Source organism: Cherax quadricarinatus, chromosome 76, assembly GCF_038502225.1.
Source record: "Cherax quadricarinatus isolate ZL_2023a chromosome 76, ASM3850222v1, whole genome shotgun sequence".
Classification (NCBI taxonomy): Eukaryota; Metazoa; Arthropoda; class Malacostraca; order Decapoda; family Parastacidae; genus Cherax; species Cherax quadricarinatus.
This window is the reverse complement of record NC_091367.1, coordinates 21,741,460-21,768,915: the sequence shown is the minus strand read 5'-3', so window position 1 is coordinate 21,768,915 and position 27,456 is coordinate 21,741,460. Positions and strand designations below refer to the sequence as shown.

Sequence of the window (27,456 nt, the reverse complement as noted above, 5' to 3'; positions counted from 1 at the left end):
AGAGTTTTAGCCTGTCATCAAAACTCATATATTTATAGCTCTTATTGTTGTGCGCAGCGACCGTGTCAGCAACAAAATGAACCTAGGTTCGATTCCCAGGTGAAGCCAGATGTAATGGAAACTTACACCTGCTGTACCTAGAATTAATGAGGCTGTTGTGGCTAGCATCCTACAGCATAAGTGAAATGACCACAACGGAAATATGCCACATTACTTGGCAGGGTTGAACAATGGCATGAGCCGATTGGTATTGGCAACACCCGTCACATACAGTGTTGATGATTACCTTAAACCTGACCCCCACCTGCTACCCACATCCTTCATGATGGCACACACTGTGATCATTGTTTCACCTCTCCCTCACACCCCTGACCTCGCGTTTTACCTCTAATTTACCTCACTTTGATCTTATACATCAGCGTATCTATGTTTTTATATTCATGATATAGTCCAGTCCTGGAAGAAACTCTGTAATAAAGGTTTTCCCTGGAATATAGCGTCTACGTCACTATCACTGGTTAATAACCCAAAGTAAGAATATTGTTGTCTTCATTCTTATATCCTGAGTAAGACTCATGTGTAACGTTAGTGGATCTGTAATGTTTTTGACAATATAAAGTAACTAGGTGTTGCACATGTGTCTTATCTACATGTCAGCATTTTGTGTCATTCGTATAATGATTCTTCTGTGTATTTATGGTGTGGACACCACTGCTGCTTACTCTTTGTAAGATAAGATAAGATAAGATTTCGTTCGGATTTTTAACCCCGGAGGGTTAGCCACCCAGGATAACCCAAGAAAGTCAGTGCGTCATCGAGGACTGTCTAACTTATTTCCATTGGGGTCCTTAATCTTGTCCCCCAGGATGCGACCCACACCAGTCGACTAACACCCAGGTACCTATTTGCTGCTAGGTGAACAGGACAATAGGTGTAAGGAAACGTGTCGAAATGTTTCCACCCGCCGGGAATCGAACCCGGGCCCTCCGTGTGTGAAGCGGGAGTTTTAGCCACCAGGCCACCAGGCCACTGTGAAAGGCTTTTCAGTGTTTTCTCTTTAATGTATCTAAGATAAATTTAACGTTGGTCATTGTCTCACTGGAGGTTCTCAATATTGCTATCTTCAGGTAACAGCTTTTTGCTAATGTTAATGTTAACTTCCATGTCCCTCTCTCCCATGTATTTGAACGTTTTATCATAGTCTATATCACTGCTGGAGAGACTACCTATTTACCTATTTGGGATGAGAAATCAGCTATTTTTATCATTATAATGGTGCCATTTCCACTCTGATATGAGCTTCACTGATGATCACATACCTGCCAGAGCCTCAGACAAAACATCATCACATACCTACTAGAACGTCAGACAAAACATTATCACATACCTGCCAGAGCCTCAGACTAAACATCATCACATACCTGCCAGAGCCTCAGACAAAACATCATCACATACCTGCCAGGACCTCAGACAAAACATCATCACATACCTGCCAGGACCTCAGACAAAACATCATCACATACCTGCCAGGACCTCAGACAAAACATCAAAGCTGGAGCAAATCCTGATGTCTTTGTGAAGAGCTTGAACGATCTGGATGATGCTCGGCTTCATGCCCAAGAACACAAGACTCTGCCCACGCTGATGGAACTCCTCTATCATCCCCTTTATGCCCTAATTATCAAAATGCCAGTACAAAATGTTACAAAAATACTTTGCCTTTTTTGTTCTTTGTCAATGAAACAAACTGCATATTTAATCGAAGTTAACTAACAGAGATTCACAGTATCAGGAAGGCATTAGCAATTAGCTTTCATTAACATTTCTTGCAAATGATGAACAAAAGAAGACAACAGATGCCTTTCCAGTGGCTTATCAGGATGAGTGAATGTTTTTTATCAAATACTGGAATATGTAACATGTTCAAGCATTGATAATTTCAACAGTATTATTCGAATTATTGTAATCATCTATTATTTGACAGTGACCAGCATAATCTCTAATAAATATTACATAAAATAAAACTTAAAGTCTTGGCACTATGACAGATAATTAATATATGTGATACATTTAATTTTAAACGGGACTCAAGATGTTAGTCATACCTTAGCTGATGTATAGTCAGTGGTATCAATGCAGGAACAGTCAATAACAACAGGAAGAGAACCAGCAGCCTGCCGGAGCCCAGCCTTCCTGACGGCACCACGGATGTGTGAAGTGCTGGGGTAACTGAGACCGTAGCAAGGAGTAACCAGAACATATCCTCTACTGTCATTCTGAGAGAGAGAAAGATGAGTGAGATGTGAGAGATGCTGGAGCACCAGAAGCCATGAAGAGTACAATAACCAGAACATATCCTCTACTATCATTCTGAGAGAGAGAAAGATGAGTGAGATGTGAGAGATGCTGGAACACCAGAAGCCATGAAGAGTACAATAACCAGAACATATCCTCTACTATCATTCTGAGAGAGAGAAAGATGAGTGAGATGTGAGAGATGCTGGAACACCAGAAGCCATGAAGAGTACAATAACCAGAACATATCCTCTACTATCATTCTGAGAGAGAGAAAGATGAGTAAGATGTGAGAGATGCTGGAACACCAGAAGCCATGAAGAGTACAATAACCAGAACATATCCTCTACTATCATTCTGAGAGAGAGAAAGATGAGTGAGATGTGAGAGATGCTGGAACACCAGAAGCCATGAAGAGTACAATAACCAGAACATATCCTCTACTATCATTCTGAGAGAGAGAAAGATGAGTGAGATGTGAGAGATGCTGGAACACCAGAAGCCATGAAGAGTACAATAACCAGAACATATCCTCTACTATCATTCTGAGAGAGAAAGATGAGTGAGATGTGAGAGATGCTGGAACACCAGAAGCCATGAAGAGTACAATAACCAGAACATATCCTCTACGGTGTTTCTGAGGTAAACATGAAGTGAGAAAAAATTAGTTTTTGATTATTGAATAAAATACTCAAGAACAAACATCTATTTCTCTATAATTCAGGTATTATGGCTGTATAATTATAGGTTGATATACAGTGATTTTTGGTCATTACAGATTTATAAATCTGTTAAGCTACTGAATAATTTGTGCACAAGTAATAAGCCATTAAAAATACCCAGAAAACACACCTGCACAATACCATTAAATAAACAACTCAGAAGCATATGGATTCTGTGTTGTTTTTATAAGGAAGTAAAATACATTACAGTCGGTTGATGTTTCGTTTTTTTTCTGGTTGAACTATTAGCATTTTAACCAAAATGATCCAAATTTTAATATAACCAATGCATCTTTTAAAACAATTACAGAAAAGAAAAAAAAACTATAAAATTCGACTTTTGAGACAATATAATTATGGTAACTCGTTTTCCTCCACCACAAAATAAATCTACATTAAATAGCTACTTTCTGGCAGATTACTCTAACATCTAGTGAATTATCTTCCAAAATCCTGGACAATAAATAGTCAAAAGAACAAAAGTTACCTTTGATGGAACAACAGCCACGTTAACGGTGGGTGAAGCAATGGAATACAGAAGCATTGAGAGATTGACACCGATACCAATCAAGATTCCCCACTCGAGTCCCCACAAGAGGCAGGCCAAGAAGGTAGCTATAAGAGGTATCAGGTCGGTCTTCTTACTCCTCCAGAGAGGAGCCAAGATCTCGTAGTCAATGAGATGAACCACAGCGCTGATGATTACTGCTGCCAGTGTGGATTTGGGAATATAGCTGAGGAGAAAGAATTATGGTACATGGGTAGGTAGGATTGAAACCTAAGAAGCGTTTGATATTATAAATCATTCAGCACTCGCGGTAATTAAAAAAAAAACATAAATAAGGAAAATTAAGATATAATTATCAAAAAAAAAAAAACACTTAACTGAATAAAGCACAGAACACAAATAAATACTATCTAACCAAAGACAATAATACCAGTTAAAATTGACATTAAATTATCATCGTTCAAAGATAATTCTAAAAGTATTTTGAAATCCCTACCAGAGACATCACAGAAATTATAAAACAGATGACAAATGCGAAAAATGTTTTAGCTGTTGGTGTACAATACAAATGTTCCCTATTACAAGCATCTGTGCACAGGAACTCCTGCACACAGAACCTGCACACAGCAGCACCTGCACACAGCAGCACTTGCACACAGCAGCACCTGCACACAGCAGCACCTGCACACAGCAGCACCTGCACACAGCAGCACTTGCACACAGCAGCACCTGAAAACGACATAGCAGCTAAAGTCAAATCTGACCCAAAGCTGTTATACATCCACATCTGGAGGAAAACAACAGTCAAGGACCAGGTAATCAGGCTTAGGAAGGAAGGAGAGACAACAAGAAACGACCGCGAAGTATGTGAGGAACTGAACATGAGATTCAAAGTGTTCACAGAGGAGACAGAAGGGACTCCAGAAAGACGGAGAGGTGGGGAACACCACCAAGTGTTGGACACAGTACGCACAACCGAGGAAGAAGTGAAGAAGCTTCTGAGTGAGCTGGATACCTCAAAGGCGATGGGGCAGGAAAACATCTCTCCATGGGTCCTGAAAGAGGGAGCAGAGGCGCTATGTGTACCCCTAACAACAATATTCAATACGTCTATCGAAACGGGGAGATTATCTGAGGTATGGAAGACAGCAAATGTAGTCCCACTAAACTACAGATCAGTGTCACTGATATGTATAGTATGCAAAATCATAGAGAAGATTATCAGGAGAAGAGTGGTGGAACGCCTTGAGAGGAATGATCTCATCAACAGCAGCCAACATGGTTTCAGGTATGGGAAATCCTGTGTCACAAACCTACCGGAGTTCTCTGACAGTGACAGCAGTGAGACAAGACAGAGAGAGGTGGGTAGATTGCGTTTTCTACGACTGTAAGAAGGCGTTTGACAGTTCCACACAAGAGATTAGTGCAAAAACTGGAGGACCAGGCAGGAATAACTGGGAAGGCACTACAATGGATCAGGGAATAATTGTCAGGAAGACAGCAGCGAGTCATGGTACGTGGCGAGGTGTCAGAGTGGGCACCTGTGACCAGCGGGGTCCCACAGGGGTTAGTTCTAGGACCAGTGCTGTTTCTGGTATTTGTGAACGACATGACAGAAGGAATAGACTCTGAAGTGTCTCTGTTTGCAGATGACGTGAAGTTGATGAGAAGAATTCACTCCGACGAAGACCAGGCAGAACTACAAAAGGATCTGGACAGGCTGTAGACCTGGTCCAACAATTGGCTCCTGGAGTTCAGCCCCAACAAGTGCAAAGTTATGAAGATTGGGGAAGGGCAAAGAAGACAGCAGACGGAGTACAGTATAGGGGGCCAGAGACTACAAACCTCACTCAAGGAAAAAGATCTTGGGGTGAGTATAACACCAGGCACATCTCCTGAAGCACACAGCAACCAAATAACTGCTGCAGCATATGGGCGCCTAGCAAACCTCAGAACAGCATTCCGACATCTTAATAAGGAATCGTTCAGGACCCTGTACAACGTGTACGTTAGGCCCATATTGGAGTATGCGGCACCAGTTTGGAACCCACACCTAGCCAAGCACGTAAAGGAACTGGAGAAAGTGTAAAGGTTTGCAACAAGACTAGTCCCACAGCTAAGAGGTATGTCCTACGAGGAGAGGTTAAGGGAAATCGACCTGACTACACTGGAAGAGAGGAGAGACAGGGAGAACATGAAAACGACATTTAAAAAACATTGAGGAATTGACAAGGTGGACAGAGACAGAATATTCCAGAGATGGGACACAGCAACAAGGGGATACACAGTTGGAAGTTGAAGACACAGATGAATTACAGGGATGTTAGGTAGTATTTCTTCTGTCACAGAGTTGTCAGGAAGTAGAATAGTCTGGGAAGCGATGTAGTGGAGGCAGGATCCATACACAGCTTTAAGCAGATGGACGATAAATTTAGCTCATGGTTCAGGGAGACCCAGTAGCGACCAGTGAAGAGGCGGGTCCAGGAGCTATGACTCGTCTCCTGCAACCACAACTAGGTGAGTACAGCAGTACCTGCACACAAACACCTGCACACAGCAGCACCTGTACACAGGAGTTCCTACACACGGTAGCACCAGCACACAGCAGCACCAGCACACAGCAGCACCAGCACGCAGCAGCACCAGCACACAGCAGCACCAGCACGCAGCAGCACCAGCACGCAGCAGCACCAGCACACAGCAGCACCAGCACGCAGCAGCACCAGCACACAGCAGCACCAGCACACAGCAGCACCAGCACGCAGCAGCACCAGCACACAGCAGCACCAGCACCAGCACCAGCATCAGCACACAGCAGCACCATCACGCAGCAGCACCAGCACACAGCAGCACCAGCACACAGCAGCACCAGCACACAGCAGCACCAGCACACAGCAGCACCAGCACACAGCAGCACCAGCACAGCAGCACCAGCACACAGCAGCACCAGCACAGCAGCACCAGCACACAGCAGCACCAGCACACAGCAGCACCAGCACACAGCAGCACCAGCACACAGCAGCACCAGCACACAGCAGCACCAGCACGCAGCAGCACCAGCACGCAGCAGCACCAGCACGCAGCAGCACCAGCACGCAGCAGCACCAGCACGCAGCAGCACCAGCACGTAGCAGCACCAGCACACAGCAGCACCAGCACACAGCTGCACCAGCACACAGCAGCACCAGCACACAGCAGCACCAGCACACAGCAGCACCGGCACACAGCTGCACCAGCACACAGCAGCACCAGCACACAGCAGCACCAGCACACAGCAGCACCAGCACACAGGAGCATCAGCACACAGCAGCACCAGCACGCAGCAGCACCAGCACACAGCAGCATCAGCACACAGCAGCACCAGCACGCAGCAGCACCAGTACGCAGCAGCACCAGCACGTAGCAGCACTAGCACGTAGCAGCACCAGCACGTAGCAGCACCAGCACACAGCTGCACCAGCAGCACCAGCACGTAGCAGCACCAGCACACAGCAGCACCAGCACACAGCAGCACCAGCACACAGCAGCACCAGCACACAGCAGCACCAGCACACAGCAGCACCAGCACACAGGAGCACCAGCACAGCAGCACCACAGCAGCACAGCAGCACCAGCACACAGCAGCAGCACCAGCACACAGCAGCACCAGCACACAGCAGCACCAGCACACAGCAGCACCAGCACAGCAGCAGCACCAGCAGCAGCAGCACCAGCAGCACAGCAGCAGCAGCACACAGCAGCACCAGCACACAGCAGCACCAGCACACAGCAGCACCAGCACACAGCAGCACCAGCACACAGCAGCACCAGCACAGCAGCAGCACAGCAGCACCAGCACTCAGCAGCACCAGCACACAGCAGCACCAGCACAGCAGCAGCACCAGCACAGCAGCAGCACCAGCACACAGCAGCACCAGTACAGCAGCAGCACCAGCACAGCAGCACCAGCACAGCAGCAGCACCAGCACAGCAGCAGCACCAGTACAGCAGCAGCACCAGCACAGCAGCACCAGTACAGCAGCAGCACCAGCACAGCAGCACCAGCACAGCAGCACCACCAGCACAGCAGCAGCACCAGCACAGCAGCACCAGTACAGCAACAGCACCAGCACAGCAGCACCAGCACAGCAGCAGCACCAGCACAGCAGCAGCACCAGCACAGCAGCAGCACCAGTACAGCAGCAGCACCAGCACAGCAGCACCAGCACAGCAGCAGCACCAGCACAGCAACAGCACCAGTACAGCAGCAGCACCAGCACAGCAGCAGCACCAGCACAGCAGCACCAGCACACAGCAGCACCAGCACACAGCAGCACCAGCACACAGCAGCACCAGCACAGCAGCAGCACCAGCACAGCAGCAGCACCAGCACACAGCAGCACCAGCACAGCACAGCAGCAGCACAGCAGCACCAGCACACAGCAGCACCAGCACAGCAGCAGCACCAGCAGCACCAGCACAGCAGCACCAGCACACAGCAGCACCAGCACACAGCAGCACCAGCACAGCAGCACCAGCACAGCAGCAGCAGCAGCACCAGCACACAGCAGCACCAGCAGCAGCAGCACCAGCACGCAGCAGCACCAGCACAGCAGCAGCACCAGCAGCAGCAGCACCAGCACAGCAGCAGCACCAGCACAGCAGCAGCACCAGCACAGCAGCAGCACCAGCACAGCAGCACCAGTACAGCAACAGCACCAGCACCAGCACAGCAGCAGCACAGCAGCAGCACCAGCCCAGCAGCAGCACCAGCGCAGCAGCAGCACCAGCACGGCAGCAGCACCAGCACAGCAGCAGCACCAGCACAGCAGCAGCACCAGCACAGCAACAGCACCAGCACAGCAGCAGCACCAGCACAGCAGCAGCACCAGCACAGCAGCAGCACCAGTACAGCAGCAGCACCAGCACAGCAGCACCAGCACAGCAGCAGCACCAGCACAGCAACAGCACCAGTACAGCAGCAGCACCAGCACAGCAGCAGCACCAGCACAGCAGCAGCACCAGCACAGCAGCAGCACCAGCACAGCAGCAGCACCAGCACAGCAGCAGCACCAGCACACAGCAGCACCAGCACACAGCAGCACAGCAGCACAGCACAGCAGCAGCACCAGCACAGCAGCAGCACCAGCACAGCAGCAGCACCAGCACAGCAGCAGCACCAGCACCAGCACAGCAGCACCAGCACAGCAGCAGCACCAGCACACAGCAGCACCAGCACACAGCAGCACCAGCACAGCAGCAGCACAGCAGCACCAGCACAGCAGCAGCACCAGCACACAGCAGCACCAGCACACCGCAGCACCAGCACACAGCAGCACCAGCACAGCAGCACCAGCACAGCAGCACAGCAGCAGCACCAGCACAGCAGCAGCAGCACCAGCAGCAGCACCAGCACACAGCAGCACCAGCACACAGCAGCACCAGCACACAGCAGCACCAGCACGCAGCAGCACCAGCACAGCAGCACACAGCAGCACCAGCAGCAGCACCAGCACACAGCAGCACCAGCACACAGCAGCACCAGCACACAGCAGCACCAGCACAGCAGCAGCACCAGCACAGCAGCAGCACCAGCACACAGCAGCACCAGCACACAGCAGCACCAGCACAGCAGCAGCACCAGCACACAGCAGCACCAGCACCACACAGCAGCACCAGCACAGCAGCAGCACCAGCACGCAGCAGCACCAGCACACAGCAGCACCAGCACACAGCAGCACCAGCACAGCAACACCAGCACACAGCAGCACAGCAGCACCAGTACACAGCAGCACCAGCACACAGCAGCACCAGCACACAGCAGCAGCACCAGCACACAGCAGCACCAGCACAGTACAACAGCACCAGCACAGCAGCAGCACCAGCACAGCAGCACCAGCACCACCACCACACAGCAGCACCAGCACAGCAGCACCAGCACACAGCAGCACCAGCACACAGCAGCACCAGCACACAGCAGCACCAGCACACAGCAGCACCAGCACACAGCAGCACCAGCAGCACCAGCACACAGCAGCAGCAGCACACAGCAGCACCAGCACAGCAGCACCAGCACACAGCAGCACCAACACACAGCAGCACCAGCACACAGCAGCACCAGCACACAGCAGCACCAGCACAGCAGCACCAGCACACAGCAGCACCAGCACAGCAGCACCAGCACACAGCAGCACCAACACACAGCAGCACCAGCACGCAGCAGCACCAGCACACAACAAAGAAATGAGTGAGATTCTTAAGTCCCAGTGTGACTCAAAGTTTAGTACGCAGTTAACTGGACTGTAAGTTGAAAATCTAAAAAAAAAAAATTATGACCGAGACTCAAAATTTGGTCAATTCATAAATCTCTGATATTATTCTAACACCACAAGACTTCAAAAAAACAATAAATGACATGCCCATGGACTCGGCCCCAGGTGCAGTCTCACTTGCGCAACAAATCTGTGGAAACAGGTTCACTACCAGAGGTATGGAAGACATGAGAGCTTTCCAGTGCTTATACATGTTCTCTGGAGGACTGTGCTGAGGTTTTCCAGTTCATTTATATTTCATTGTGGTATAATTAAATACAAGTGTCACCAGTGTCGAGGCATAACCTTACATTCTCCAGAACGGAAAACGTAACAACACTGAACATCACTGTTAATGTATTATGTAACAGTATAAACAGAAGCTACAACGAAGATATTTTACAGTACACCTTGGTTAATATAGTAATTATTTTATTGGATATAATATACAAAATATAAATATTCTTCATAATTATATTGAGCGAATGCCACACATTTTTTGATACAACTTGTCTATCATAATTATGGCTCACGTGAGGAGATATTGCTGATATATGACCCTAACAATATATCCGGTCGCCTCTAAAACGAATTTTATGGTTTTGTGATTCTCGATGTAATATCCGAATAGTAATTAGTTTATGTCTATATTCTTAAAACTACTTTTACATAGACACAGAAAGTACCGGTAATTAGTCTGTCAGCCAGTCATCATGGTCGTTATAAGCTGTGTTAATTCATTAATAAAAACAGTCTACTTATCTATCAAGATATCACTTCTGTCCAGCAGACAGACAGTGTCAGGGAACTTCTGTCTTCATCTGTACGCTACTTAAGGAGTCCAGAGACACTTTCTTATAAGATTAATTGTTGACCACAGGATAAAAATGAACATCTTTGATATATCTTAATAACAACCATATAACTGTACATCTATAATGTTAACTTACGTGAAATAAGGTGTTAAGAAGGCGAGGGAGAGGAGGACCATGACTCCTGTGACCAGACCTCCAGCAGGAGTCCGTACTCCACTTGTCATGTTTATAGCTGAACGTGAGAAAGCTCCTGTTGTTGGCATCGATCTGTTGGTGTATCTCATTATATCCATATCCTTTATATATATATATATATATATATATATATATATATATATATATATATATATATATATATATATATATATATATATATATATATATATATAATGAGAAGAAAACTGAAAATAAATACATTGTTTTTATAAATTGATTCTAAGAAATTTAATTATTTGAGAGCTTTTGATACTGGCAGTCTCTGATATCCAATAATAGTTTTTTGTGAAGTATTTAGCTCTAATAGCATTCAGCTTGGTCAGTATAATAACATCCAGCTTGATCAGTATAATAACATTCAGCTTGGTCAGTATAATAACATTCAGCTTGGTCAGTATAATAACATCCAGCTTGATCAGTATAATAACATTCAGCTTGGTCAGTATAATAACATTCAACTTGGTCAGTATAATAACATCCAGCTTGGTCAGTATAATAACATCCAGCTTGGTCAGTATAATAACATCCAGCTTGGTCAGTATAATAACATCCAGCTTGGTCAGTATAATAACATCCAGCTTGGTCAGTATAATAACATCCAGCTTGGTCAGTATAATAACATCCAGCTTGGTCAGTATAATAACATCCAGCTTGGTCAGTATAATAACATCCAGCTTGGTCAGTATAATAACATCCAGCTTGGTCAGTATAATAACATCCAGCTTGGTCAGTATAATAACATCCAGCTTGGTCAGTATAATAACATCCAGCTTGGTCAGTATAATAACATCCAGCTTGGTCAGTATAATAACGTCCAGCTTGGTCAGTATAATAACATCCAGCTTGGTCAGTATAATAACATCCAGCTTGGTCAGTATAATAACATCCAGCTTGGTCAGTATAATAACATCCAGCTTGGTCAGTATAATAACATCCAGCTTGGTCAGTATAATAACATCCAGCTTGGTCAGTATAATAACGTCCAGCTTGGTCAGTATAATAACATCCAGCTTGGTCAGTATAATAACATCCAGCTTGGTCAGTATAATAACGTCCAGCTTGGTCAGTATAATAACGTCCAGCTTGGTCAGTATAATAACATTCAGCTTGGTCAGTATAATAACATCCAGCTTGGTCAGTATAATAACATTCAGCTTGGTCAGTATAATAACATCCAGCTTGGTCAGTATAATAACGTCCAGCTTGGTCAGTATAATAACATCCAGCTTGGTCAGTATAATAACGTCCAGCTTGGTCAGTATAATAACGTCCAGCTTGGTCAGTATAATAACATCCAGCTTGGTCAGTATAATAATATCCAGCTTGGTCAGTATAATAACGTCCAGCTTGGTCAGTATAATAACGTCCAGCTTGGTCAGTATAATAACATCCAGCTTGGTCAGTATAATAACATCCAGCTTGGTCAGTATAATAACATCCAGCTTGGTCAGTATAATAACATCCAGCTTGGTCAGTATAATAACATCCAGCTTGGTCAGTATAATAACATTCAGCTTGGTCAGTATAATAACATCCAGCTTGGTCAGTATAATAACATCCAGCTTGGTCAGTATAATAACATCCAGCTTGGTCAGTATAATAACATCCAGCTTGGTCAGTATAATAACATCCAGCTTGGTCAGTATAATAACGTCCAGCTTGGTCAGTATAATAACGTCCAGCTTGGTCAGTATAATAACGTCCAGCTTGGTCAGTATAATAACGTCCAGCTTGGTCAGTATAATAACATTCAGCTTGGTCAGTATAATAACATCCAGCTTGGTCAGTATAATAACGTCCAGCTTGGTCAGTATAATAACGTCCAGCTTGGTCAGTATAATAACATTCAGCTTGGTCAGTATAATAACATCCAGCTTGGTCAGTATAATAACATTCAGCTTGGTCAGTATAATAACATCCAGCTTGGTCAGTATAATAACATTCAGCTTGGTCAGTATAATAACATCCAGCTTGGTCAGTATAATAACATTCAGCTTGGTCAGTATAATAACATTCAGCTTGGTCAGTATAATAACATTCAGCTTGGTCAGTATAATAACATTCAGCTTGGTCAGTATAATAACATTCAGCTTGGTCAGTATAATAACATCCAGCTTGGTCAGTATAATAACATTCAGCTTGGTCAGTATAATAACATTCAGCTTGGTCAGTATAATAACATTCAGCTTGGTCAGTATAATAACATCCAGCTTGGTCAGTATAATAACATCCAGCTTGGTCAGTATAATAACATCCAGCTTGGTCAGTATAATAACATCCAGCTTGGTCAGTATAATAACATCCAGCTTGGTCAGTATAATAACATTCAGCTTGGTCAGTATAATAACATTCAGCTTGGTCAGTATAATAACGTCCAGCTTGGTCAGTATAATAACATCCAGCTTGGTCAGTATAATAACATCCAGCTTGGTCAGTATAATAACATCCAGCTTGGTCAGTATAATAACATCCAGCTTGGTCAGTATAATAACATCCAGCTTGGTCAGTATAATAACATCCAGCTTGGTCAGTATAATAACATCCAGCTTGGTCAGTATAATAACGTCCAGCTTGGTCAGTATAATAACGTTCAGCTTGGTCACTATAATAACGTCCAGCTTGGTCAGTATAATAACGTCCAGCTTGGTCAGTATAATAACATTCAGCTTGGTCAGTATAATAACATCCAGCTTGGTCAGTATAATAACGTCCAGCTTGGTCAGTATAATAACGTCCAGCTTGGTCAGTATAATAACATTCAGCTTGGTCAGTATAATAACATCCAGCTTGGTCAGTATAATAACATTCAGCTTGGTCAGTATAATAACATCCAGCTTGGTCAGTATAATAACATTCAGCTTGGTCAGTATAATAACATCCAGCTTGGTCAGTATAATAACATTCAGCTTGGTCAGTATAATAACATTCAGCTTGGTCAGTATAATAACATTCAGCTTGGTCAGTATAATAACATTCAGCTTGGTCAGTATAATAACATTCAGCTTGGTCAGTATAATAACATCCAGCTTGGTCAGTATAATAACATTCAGCTTGGTCAGTATAATAACATCCAGCTTGGTCAGTATAATAACATTCAGCTTGGTCAGTATAATAACATCCAGCTTGGTCAGTATAATAACGTCCAGCTTGGTCAGTATAATAACATCCAGCTTGGTCAGTATAATAACATTCAGCTTGGTCAGTATAATAACATCCAGCTTGGTCAGTATAATAACATCCAGCTTGGTCAGTATAATAACATCCAGCTTGGTCAGTATAATAACATCCAGCTTGGTCAGTATAATAACATCCAGCTTGGTCAGTATAATAACATCCAGCTTGGTCAGTATAATAACATCCAGCTTGGTCAGTATAATAACATCCAGCTTGGTCAGTATAATAACATCCAGCTTGATCAGTATAATAACATCCAGCTTGGTCAGTATAATAACATCCAGCTTGGTCAGTATAATAACATCCAGCTTGATCAGTATAATAACATCCAGCTTGGTCAGTATAACAACATCCAGCTTGGTCAGTATAATAACATCCAGCTTGGTCAGTATAATAACATCCAGCTTGGTCAGTATAATAACATCCAGCTTGGTCAGTATAATAACATCCAGCTTGGTCAGTATAATAACATCCAGCTTGGTCAGTATAATAACATCCAGCTTGGTCAGTATAATAACATCCAGCTTGGTCAGTATAATAACATCCAGCTTGGTCAGTATAATAACATCCAGCTTGGTCAGTATAATAACATCCAGCTTGGTCAGTATAATAACATCCAGCTTGGTCAGTATAATAACATCCAGCTTGGTCAGTATAATAACATCCAGCTTGGTCAGTATAATAACATCCAGCTTGGTCAGTATAATAACATCCAGCTTGGTCAGTATAATAACATCCAGCTTGGTCAGTATAATAACATCCAGCTTGGTCAGTATAATAACATCCAGCTTGGTCAGTATAATAACATCCAGCTTGGTCAGTATAATAACATCCAGCTTGGTCAGTATAATAACATCCAGCTTGGTCAGTATAATAACATCCAGCTTGGTCAGTATAATAACATCCAGCTTGGTCAGTATAATAACATCCAGCTTGGTCAGTATAATAACATCCAGCTTGGTCAGTATAATAACATCCAGCTTGGTCAGTATAATAACATCCAGCTTGGTCAGTATAATAACATCCAGCTTGGTCAGTATAATAACATCCAGCTTGGTCAGTATAATAACATCCAGCTTGGTCAGTATAATAACATCCAGCTTGGTCAGTATAATAACATCCAGCTTGGTCAGTATAATAACATCCAGCTTGGTCAGTATAATAACATCCAGCTTGGTCAGTATAATAACATCCAGCTTGGTCAGTATAATAACATCCAGCTTGGTCAGTATAATAACATCCAGCTTGGTCAGTATAATAACATCCAGCTTGGTCAGTATAATAACATCCAGCTTGGTCAGTATAATAACATCCAGCTTGGTCAGTATAATAACATCCAGCTTGGTCAGTATAATAACATCCAGCTTGGTCAGTATAATAACATCCAGCTTGGTCAGTATAATAACATCCAGCTTGGTCAGTATAATAACATCCAGCTTGGTCAGTATAATAACATCCAGCTTGGTCAGTATAATAACATCCAGCTTGGTCAGTATAATAACATCCAGCTTGGTCAGTATAATAACATCCAGCTTGGTCAGTATAATAACATCCAGCTTGGTCAGTATAATAACATCCAGCTTGGTCAGTATAATAACATCCAGCTTGGTCAGTATAATAACATCCAGCTTGGTCAGTATAATAACATTCAGCTTGGTCAGTATAATAACATCCAGCTTGGTCAGTATAATAACATCCAGCTTGGTCAGTATAATAACATTCAGCTTGGTCAGTATAATAACATCCAGCTTGGTCAGTATAATAACATTCAGCTTGGTCAGTATAATAACATTCAGCTTGGTCAGTATAATAACATTCAGCTTGGTCAGTATAATAACATTCAGCTTGGTCAGTATAATAACATCCAGCTTGGTCAGTATAATAACCTCCAGCTTGGTCAGTATAATAACATCCAGCTTGGTCAGTATAATAACATCCAGCTTGGTCAGTATAATAACGTCCAGCTTGGTCAGTATAATAACATTCAGCTTGGTCAGTATAATAACATCCAGCTTGGTCAGTATAATAACATTCAGCTTGGTCAGAATAATAACATTCAGCTTGGTCAGTATAATAACGTCCAGCTTGGTCAGTATAATAACATCCAGCTTGGTCAGTATAATAACATTCAGCTTGGTCAGTATAATAACGTCCAGCTTGGTCAGTATAATAACATCCAGCTTGGTCAGTATAATAACATTCAGCTTGGTCAGTATAATAACATTCAGCTTGGTCAGTATAATAACATCCAGCTTGGTCAGTATAATAACGTCCAGCTTGGTCAGTATAATAACATTCAGCTTGGTCAGTATAATAACATCCAGCTTGGTCAGTATAATAACATTCAGCTTGGTCAGTATAATTCAGCTTGGTCAGTATAATAACATTCAGCTTGGTCAGTATAATAACATCCAGCTTGGTCAGTATAATAACATCCAGCTTGGTCAGTATAATAACATCCAGCTTGGTCAGTATAATAACATCCAGCTTGGTCAGTATAATAACATCCAGCTTGGTCAGTATAATAACATCCAGCTTGGTCAGTATAATAACATCCAGCTTGGTCAGTATAATAACATCCAGCTTGGTCAGTATAATAACATCCAGCTTGGTCAGTATAATAACATCCAGCTTGGTCAGTATAATAACATCCAGCTTGGTCAGTATAATAACATCCAGCTTGGTCAGTATAATAACATCCAGCTTGGTCAGTATAATAACATCCAGCTTGGTCAGTATAATAACATCCAGCTTGGTCAGTATAATAACATCCAGCTTGGTCAGTATAATAACATCCAGCTTGGTCAGTATAATAACATCCAGCTTGGTCAGTATAATAACATTCAGCTTGGTCAGTATAATAACATCCAGCTTGGTCAGTATAATAACATCCAGCTTGGTCAGTATAATAACATCCAGCTTGGTCAGTATAATAACATCCAGCTTGGTCAGTATAATAACATCCAGCTTGGTCAGTATAATAACATCCAGCTTGGTCAGTATAATAACATCCAGCTTGGTCAGTATAATAACATCCAGCTTGGTCAGTATAATAACATCCAGCTTGGTCAGTATAATAACATCCAGCTTGATCAGTATAATAACATCCAGCTTGGTCAGTATAATAACATCCAGCTTGGTCAGTATAATAACATCCAGCTTGGTCAGTATAATAACATCCAGCTTGGTCAGTATAATAACATCCAGCTTGGTCAGTATAATAACATCCAGCTTGGTCAGTATAATAACATCCAGCTTGGTCAGTATAATAACATCCAGCTTGGTCAGTATAATAACATCCAGCTTGGTCAGTATAATAACATCCAGCTTGGTCAGTATAATAACATCCAGCTTGGTCAGTATAATAACATCCAGCTTGGTCAGTATAATAACATCCAGCTTGGTCAGTATAATAACATCCAGCTTGGTCAGTATAATAACATCCAGCTTGGTCAGTATAATAACATCCAGCTTGGTCAGTATAATAACATCCAGCTTGGTCAGTATAATAACATCCAGCTTGGTCAGTATAATAACATCCAGCTTGGTCAGTATAATAACATCCAGCTTGGTCAGTATAATAACATCCAGCTTGGTCAGTATAATAACATCCAGCTTGGTCAGTATAATAACATCCAGCTTGGTCAGTATAATAACATCCAGCTTGGTCAGTATAATAACATTCAGCTTGGTCAGTATAACATCCAGCTTGGTCAGTATAATAACATCCAGCTTGGTCAGTATAATAACAAGCTTGGTCAGTATAATAACCAGCTTGGTCAGTATAATAACATCCAGCTTGGTCAGTATAATAACATTCAGCTTGGTCAGTATAATAACATTCAGCTTGGTCAGTATAATAACATTCAGCTTGGTCAGTATAATAACATCCAGCTTGGTCAGTATAATAACATCCAGCTTGGTCAGTATAATAACATCCAGCTTGGTCAGTATAATAACATCCAGCTTGGTCAGTATAATAACATCCAGCTTGGTCAGTATAATAACGTCCAGCTTGGTCAGTATAATAACATTCAGCTTGGTCAGTATAATAACATCCAGCTTGGTCAGTATAATAACATTCAGCTTGGTCAGTATAATAACATTCAGCTTGGTCAGTATAATAACAAGCTTGGTCAGTATAATAACTTCAGCTTGGTCAGTATAATAACATTCAGCTTGGTCAGTATAATAACATCCAGCTTGGTCAGTATAATAACATCCAGCTTGGTCAGTATAATAACATCCAGCTTGGTCAGTATAATAACATCCAGCTTGGTCAGTATAATAACATCCAGCTTGGTCAGTATAATAACATTCAGCTTGGTCAGTATAATAACATCCAGCTTGGTCAGTATAATAACATCCAGCTTGGTCAGTATAATAACATTCAGCTTGGTCAGTATAATAACATTCAGCTTGGTCGCATCCAGCTTGGTCAGTATAATAACATTCAGCTTGGTCAGTATAATAACATTCAGCTTGGTCAGTATAATAACATCCAGCTTGGTCAGTATAATAACATCCAGCTTGGTCAGTATAATAACATTCAGCTTGGTCAGTATAATAACATCCAGCTTGGTCAGTATAATAACATCCAGCTTGGTCAGTATAATAACATCCAGCTTGGTCAGTATAATAACATCCAGCTTGGTCAGTATAATAACATCCAGCTTGGTCAGTATAATAACATCCAGCTTGGTCAGTATAATAACATCCAGCTTGGTCAGTATAATAACATCCAGCTTGGTCAGTATAAAAACATCAGCTTGGTCCGTATTATAACATCCAGCTTGGTCAGTATAATAACATCCAGCTTGGTCAGTATAATAACATCCAGCTTGGTCAGTATAATAACATCCAGCTTGGTCAGTATAATAACATCAGCTTGGTCAGTATAATAACATCCAGCTTGGTCAGTATAATAACATCCAGCTTGGTCAGTATAATAACATTCAGCTTGGTCAGTATAATAACATTCAGCTTGGTCAGTATAATAACATTCAGCTTGGTCAGTATAATAACATCCAGCTTGGTCAGTATAATAACATCCAGCTTCTTCAGTATAATAACATTCAGCTTGGTCAGTATAATAACATCCAGCTTGGTCAGTATAATAACGTCCAGCTTGGTCAGTATAATAACATCCAGCTTGGTCAGTATAATAACATTCAGCTTGGTCAGTATAATAACATCCAGCTTGGTCAGTATAATAACATTCAGCTTGGTCAGTATAATAACATTCAGCTTGGTCAGTATAATAACATTCAGCTTGGTCAGTATAATAACATCCAGCTTGGTCAGTATAATAACATTCAGCTTGGTCAGTATAATAACATCCAGCTTGGTCAGTATAATAACATCCAGCTTGGTCAGTATAATAACATCCAGCTTGGTCAGTATAATAACATCCAGCTTGGTCAGTATAATAACATTCAGCTTGGTCAGTATAATAACATTCAGCTTGGTCAGTATAATAACATCCAGCTTGGTCAGTATAATAACATTCAGCTTGGTCAGTATAATAACATCCAGCTTGGTCAGTATAATAACATCCAGCTTGGTCAGTATAATAACATTCAGCTTGGTCAGTATAATTCAGCTTGGTCAGTATAATAACATCCAGCTTGGTCAGTATAATAACATTCAGCTTGGTCAGTATAATAACATCAGCTTGGTCAGTATAATAACATTCAGCTTGGTCAGTATAATAACCAGCTTGGTCAGTATAATAACATAAGCTTGGTCAGTATAATAACATTCAGCTTGGTCAGTATAATAACATCCAGCTTGGTCAGTATAATAACATCCAGCTTGGTCAGTATAATAACAAGCTTGGTCAGTATAATTCAGCTTGGTCAGTATAATAACATTCAGCTTGGTCAGTATAATAACATTCAGCTTGGTCAGTATAATAACATTCAGCTTGGTCAGTATAATAACATTCCAGCTTGGTCAGTATAATAACATTCAGCTTGGTCAGTATAATAACATCCAGCTTGGTCAGTATAATAACATCCAGCTTGGTCAGTATAATAACATCCAGCTTGGTCAGTATAATAACATCCAGCTTGGTCAGTATAATAACATCCAGCTTGGTCAGTATAATAACATCCAGCTTGGTCAGTATAATAACATTCAGCTTGGTCAGTATAATAACATTCAGCTTGGTCAGTATAATAACATTCAGCTTGGTCAGTATAATAACATCCAGCTTGGTCAGTATAATAACATCCAGCTTGGTCAGTATAATAACATCCAGCTTGGTCAGTATAATAACATCCAGCTTGGTCAGTATAATAACATTCAGCTTGGTCAGTATAATAACATTCAGGTTGGTCAGTATAATAACATCCAGCTTGGTCAGTATAATAACCTCCAGTTGGTCAGTATAATAACATCCAGCTTGGTCAGTATAATAACCTCCAGCTTGGTCAGTATAATAACATCCAGCTTGGTCAGTATAATAACCTCCAGCTTGGTCAGTATAATAACGTCCAGCTTGGTCAGTATAATAACCTCCAGCTTGGTCAGTATAATAACGTCCAGCTTGGTCAGTATAATAACATCCAGCTTGGTCAGTATAATAACCTCCAGCTTGGTCAGTATAATAACATCCAGCTTGGTCAGTATAATAACATCCAGCTTGGTCAGTATAATAACGTCCAGCTTGGTCAGTATAATAACATCCAGCTTGGTCAGTATAATAACCTCCAGCTTGGTCAGTATAATAACATCCAGCTTGGTCAGTATAATAACATCCAGCTTGGTCAGTATAATAACATCCAGCTTGGTCAGTATAATAACATCCAGCTTGGTCAGTATAATAACATCCAGCTTGGTCAGTATAATAACATCCAGCTTGGTCAGTATAATAACATCCAGCTTGGTCAGTATAATAACATCCAGCTTGGTCAGTATAATAACATCCAGCTTGGTCAGTATAATAACATCCAGCTTGGTCAGTATAATAACATTCAGCTTGGTCAGTATAATAACATCCAGCTTGGTCAGTATAATAACATCCAGCTTGGTCAGTATAATAACATCCAGCTTGGTCAGTATAGTAACATCCAGCTTGGTCAGTATAATAACATCCAGCTTGGTCAGTATAATAACATTCAGCTTGGTCAGTATAATAACGTCCAGCTTGGTCAGTATAATAACATCCAGCTTGGTCAGTATAATAACGTCCAGCTTGGTCAGTATAATAACATCCAGCTTGGTCAGTATAATAACATCCAGCTTGGTCAGTATAATAACATTCAGCTTAGGCCTCAGTATAACAATTCAGCTTGGTCAGTATAATAACATTCAGCTTAGGTCAGTATAATAACATCCAGCTTGGTCAGTATAATAACATTCAAGCTTGGTCAGTATAATAACATTCAGCTTGGTCAGTATAATAACATCCAGCTTGGTCAGTATAATAACATCCAGCTTGGTCAGTATAATAACTTATCCAGCTTGGTCAGTATAATAACATCCAGCTTGGTCAGTTATAATAACATCCAGCTTGGTCAGTATAACTAATTCATTCAAGCGGTCGAGTATAATAACATCCAGCTTGGTCAGTATAATAACATTCAGCTTGGTCAAGTTATAATAACATTCAGCTTGGTCAGTATAATAACATCCAGCTTGGTCAGTATAATAACATCCAGCTTGGTCAGTATAATAACATCCAGCTTGGTCATATAACAACATTCAACGGTCAGTATAATAACATCCAGCTTGGTCAGTATAATAACATCCATCTTGGTCAGTATAATAACATCCAGCTTGGTCAGTATAATAACATCCAGCTTGGTCAGTATAATAACGTCCAGCTTGGTCAGTATAATAACATCCAGCTTGGTCAGTATAATAACATTCAGCTTGGTCAGTATAATAACATCCAGCTTGGTCAGTATAATAACATTCAGCTTGGTCAGTATAATAACATTCAGCTTGGTCAGTATAATAACCTCCAGCTTGGTCAGTATAATAACATCCAGCTTGGTCAGTATAATAACGTCCAGCTTGGTCAGTATAATAACGTCCAGCTTGGTCAGTATAATAACATCCAGCTTGGTAAGTATAATAACGTCCAGCTTGGTCAGTATAATAACATCCAGCTTGGTCAGTATAATAACATCCAGCTTGGTCAGTATAATAACATCCAGCTTGGTCAGTATAATCCAGCTTGGTCAGTATAATAACATCCAGCTTGGTCAGTATAATAACATCCAGCTTGGTCAGTATAATAACATCCAGCTTGGTCAGTATAATAACATCCAGCTTGGTCAGTATAATAAGCTTGGTCAGTCCAGCTTGGTCAGTATAATAACATCCAGCTTGGTCAGTATAATAACATCCAGCTTGGTCAGTATAGTAACATCCAGCTGGGTCAGTATAATAACATCCAGCGTGGTCAGTATAATAACAGTATAATAACTGGTCTCCAGCTTGGTCAGTATAATAACGTCCAGCTTGGTCAGTAGAATAACATCCAGCTTGGTCAGTATAATAACATTCAGCTTGGTCAGTATAATAACATTCAGCTTGGTCAGTATAATAACATCCAGCTTGGTCAGTATAATAACATCCAGCTTGGTCAGAATAATAACATTCAGCTTGGTCAGTATAATAACATTCAGCTTGGTCAGTATAATAACATTCAGCTTGGTCAGTATAATAACATTCAGCTTGGTCAGTATAATAACATCCAGCTTGGTCAGTATAATAACATCCAGCTTGGTCAGTATAATAACGTCCAGCTTGGTCAGTATAATAACATTCAGCTTGGTCAGTATAATAACATCCAGCTTGGTCAGTATAATAACATCCAGCTTGGTCAGTATAATAACGTCCAGCTTGGTCAGTATAATAACATCCAGCTTGGTCAGTATAATAACATTCAGCTTGGTCAGTATAATAACATCCAGCTTGGTCAGTATAATAACATTCAGCTTGGTCAGTATAATAACATTCAGCTTGGTCAGTATAATAACCTCCAGCTTGGTCAGTATAATAACATCCAGCTTGGTCAGTATAATAACGTCCAGCTTGGTCAGTATAATAACGTCCAGCTTGGTCAGTATAATAACATCCAGCTTGGTCAGTATAATAACGTCCAGCTTGGTCAGTATAATAACATCCAGCTTGGTCAGTATAATAACATCCAGCTTGGTCAGTATAATAACATCCAGCTTGGTCAGTATAATAACATTCAGCTTGGTCAGTATAATAACATCCAGCTTGGTCAGTATAATAACATCCAGCTTGGTCAGTATAATAACATTCAGCTTGGTCAGTATAATAACGTCCAGCTTGGTCAGTATAATAACATCCAGCTTGGTCAGTATAATAACCTCCAGCTTGGTCAGTATAATAACATCCAGCTTGGTCAGTATAATATCCAGCTTGGTCAGTATAATAACGTCCAGCTTGGTCAGTATAATAACCTCCAGCTTGGTCAGTATAATAACATCCAGCTTGGTCAGTTTAATAACATCCAGCTTGGTCAGTATAATAACCTCCAGCTTGGTCAGTATAATAACGTCCAGCTTGGTCAGTATAATAACATCCAGCTTGGTCAGTATAATAACATTCAGCTTGGTCAGTATAATAACATTCAGCTTGGTCAGTATAATAACATCCAGCTTGGTCAGTATAATAACATCCAGCTTGGTCAGTATAATAACATTCAGCTTGGTCAGTATAATAACATTCAGCTTGGTCAGTATAATAACATTCAGCTTGGTCAGTATAATAGCATTCAGCTTGGTCAGTATAATAACATTCAGCTTGGTCAGTATAATAACATTCAGCTTGGTCAGTATAATAACGTCCAGCTTGGTCAGTATAATAACATTCAGCTTGGTCAGTATAATAACGTCCAGCTTGGTCAGTATAATAACATCCAGCTTGGTCAGTATAATAACATCCAGCTTGGTCAGTATAATAACATCCAGCTTGGTCAGTATAATAACATCCAGCTTGGTCAGTATAATAACATCCAGCTTGGTCAGTATAATAACATCCAGCTTGGTCAGTATAATAACATCCAGCTTGGTCAGTATAATAACATCCAGCTTGGTCAGTATAATAACATCCAGCTTGGTCAGTATAATAACATCCAGCTTGGTCAGTATAATAACATCCAGCTTGGTCAGTATAATAACATCCAGCTTGGTCAGTATAATAACATCCAGCTTGGTCAGTATAATAACATCCAGCTTGGTCAGTATAATAACATCCAGCTTGGTCAGTATAATAACATCCAGCTTGGTCAGTATAATAACATCCAGCTTGGTCAGTATAATAACATCCAGCTTGGTCAGTATAATAACATCCAGCTTGGTCAGTATAATAACATCCAGCTTGGTCAGTATAATAACATCCAGCTTGGTCAGTATAATAACATCCAGCTTGGTCAGTATAATAACATCCAGCTTGGTCAGTATAATAACATCCAGCTTGGTCAGTATAATAACATCCAGCTTGGTCAGTATAATAACATCCAGCTTGGTCAGTATAATAACATCCAGCTTGGTCAGTATAATAACATCCAGCTTGGTCAGTATAATAACATCCAGCTTGGTCAGTATAATAACATCCAGCTTGGTCAGTATAATAACATCCAACTTGGTCAGTATAATAACGTCCAGCTTGGTCAGTATAATAACCTCCAGCTTGGTCAGTATAATAACATCCAGCTTGGTCAGTATAATAACATCCAGCTTGGTCAGTATAATAACATCCAGCTTGGTCAGTATAATAACATCCAGCTTGGTCAGTATAATAACATCCAGCTTGGTCAGTATAATAACATCCAGCTTGGTCAGTATAATAACATCCAGCTTGGTCAGTATAATAACATCCAGCTTGGTCAGTATAATAACATCCAGCTTGGTCAGTATAATAACGTCCAGCTTGGTCAGTATAATAACATCCAGCTTGGTCAGTATAATAACATCCAGCTTGGTCAGTATAATAACATCCAGCTTGGTCAGTATAATAACATCCAGCTTGGTCAGTATAATAACATCCAGCTTGGTCAGTATAATAACATCCAGCTTGGTCAGTATAATAACATCCAGCTTGGTCAGTATAATAACATCCAGCTTGGTCAGTATAATAACATCCAGCTTGGTCAGTATAATAACATCCAGCTTGGTCAGTATAATAACATCCAGCTTGGTCAGTATAATAACATCCAGCTTGGTCAGTATAATAACATCCAGCTTGGTCAGTATAATAACATCCAGCTTGGTCAGTATAATAACATCCAGCTTGGTCAGTATAATAACATCCAGCTTGGTCAGTATAATAACGTCCAGCTTGGTCAGTATAATAACCTCCAGCTTGGTCAGTATAATAACATCCAGCTAGGTCAGTATAATAACATCCAGCTTTGTCAGTATAATAACATCCAGCTTGGTCAGTATAATAACATCCAGCTTGGTCAGTATAATAACATCCAGCTTGGTCAGTATAATAACATCCAGCTTGGTCAGTATAATAACGTCCAGCTTGGTCAGTATAATAACATCCAGCTTGGTCAGTATAATAACATCCAGCTTGGTCAGTATAATAACGTCCAGCTTGGTCAGTATAATAACATCCAGCTTGGTCAGTATAATAACATTCAGCTTGGTCAGTATAATAACATCCAGCTTGGTCAGTATAATAACATCCAGCTTGGTCAGTATAATAACATCCAGCTTGGTCAGTATAATAACGTCCAGCTTGGTCAGTATAATAACATTCAGCTTGTTCAGTATAATAACGTCCAGCTTGGTCAGTATAATAACGTCCAGCTTGGTCAGTATAATAACGTCCAGCTTGGTCAGTATAATAACGTCCAGCTTGGTCAGTATAATAGCATCCAGCTTGGTCAGTATAATAACATCCAGCTTGGTCAGTATAATAACATCCAGCTTGGTCAGTATAATAACGTCCAGCTTGGTCAGTATAATAACGTCCAGCTTGGTCAGTATAATAACGTCCAGCTTGGTCAGTATAATAACATCCAGCTTGGTCAGTATAATAACATCCAGCTTGGTCAGTATAATAACATCCAGCTTGGTCAGTATAATAACATCCAGCTTGGTCAGTATAATAACGTCCAGCTTGGTCAGTATAATAACATCCAGCTTGGTCAGTATAATAACATCCAGCTTGGTCAGTATAATAACGTCCAGCTTGGTCAGTATAATAACATCCAGCTTGGTCAGTATAATAACATCCAGCTTGGTCAGTATAATAACGTCCAGCTTGGTCAGTATAATAACATCCAGCTTGGTCAGTATAATAACATCCAGCTTGGTCAGTATAATAACATCCAGCTTGGTCAGTATAATAACATCCAGCTTGGTCAGTATAATAACATCCAGCTTGGTCAGTATAATAACATCCAGCTTGGTCAGTATAATAACATCCAGCTTGGTCAGTATAATAACATCCAGCTTGGTCAGTATAATAACATCCAGCTTGGTCAGTATAATAACATCCAGCTTGGTCAGTATAATAACATCCAGCTTGGTCAGTATAATAACATCCAGCTTGGTCAGTATAATAACATCCAGCTTGGTCAGTATAATAACATCCAGCTTGGTCAGTATAATAACATCCAGCTTGGTCAGTATAATAACATTCAGCTTGGTCAGTATAATAACATCCAGCTTGGTCAGTATAATAACATTCAGCTTGGTCAGTATAATAACATCCAGCTTGGTCAGTATAATAACATTCAGCTTGGTCAGTATAATAACATTCAGCTTGGTCAGTATAATAACATCCAGCTTGGTCAGTATAATAACATTCAGCTTGGTCAGTATAATAACATTCAGCTTGGTCAGTATAATAACATTCAGCTTGGTCAGTATAATAACATTCAGCTTGGTCAGTATAATAACATCCAGCTTGGTCAGTATAATAACGTCCAGCTTGGTCAGTATAATAACATTCAGCTTGGTCAGTATAATAACATTCAGCTTGGTCAGTATAATAACATTCAGCTTGGTCAGTATAATAACATCCAGCTTGGTCAGTATAATAACATCCAGCTTGGTCAGTATAATAACATCCAGCTTGGTCAGTATAATAACATCCAGCTTGGTCAGTATAATAACATTCAGCTTGGTCAGTATAATAACATCCAGCTTGGTCAGTATAATAACGTCCAGCTTGGTCAGTATAATAACATCCAGCTTGGTCAGTATAATCATTAAAACACACAACACACTATCTACAACTTCCTAAATAGCTCTTAAATTTTCCTTTGATCTTTTACGTCAAACACCTAATTATTGTTATATTGAAGGTGACACAGCTTCTGGCGGTAATCAAGTTTGATCTAAGGGTAAGGTAGCTCCAATTCCCTGGATCAAGAGACCTTCATCAGTATAATGACTCTCAGCCCTCCTTAAAGGTAAATGTAATTTAAAAAC

At 41.4% G+C, this 27,456-nt stretch overlaps 1 protein-coding gene across 1 annotated transcript in view; it reads right to left on the bottom strand.

Moving 5' to 3' along the window:
- The window catches only part of LOC128703729 (sodium-independent sulfate anion transporter-like), a 79,058-nt gene that overhangs the window by 2,752 nt on the left and 48,850 nt on the right, over positions 1–27,456 (bottom strand). The window contains exons 7-10 of the mRNA XM_070101368.1: positions 10,766–10,897; positions 3,505–3,751; positions 2,106–2,276; positions 1,524–1,674 (exon numbers count right to left, since the gene is read on the bottom strand). Coding sequence (XP_069957469.1) covers positions 1,524–1,674; positions 2,106–2,276; positions 3,505–3,751; positions 10,766–10,897 — 701 coding nt within the window. The remainder of the gene's footprint in view (positions 1–1,523; positions 1,675–2,105; positions 2,277–3,504; positions 3,752–10,765; positions 10,898–27,456) is intronic.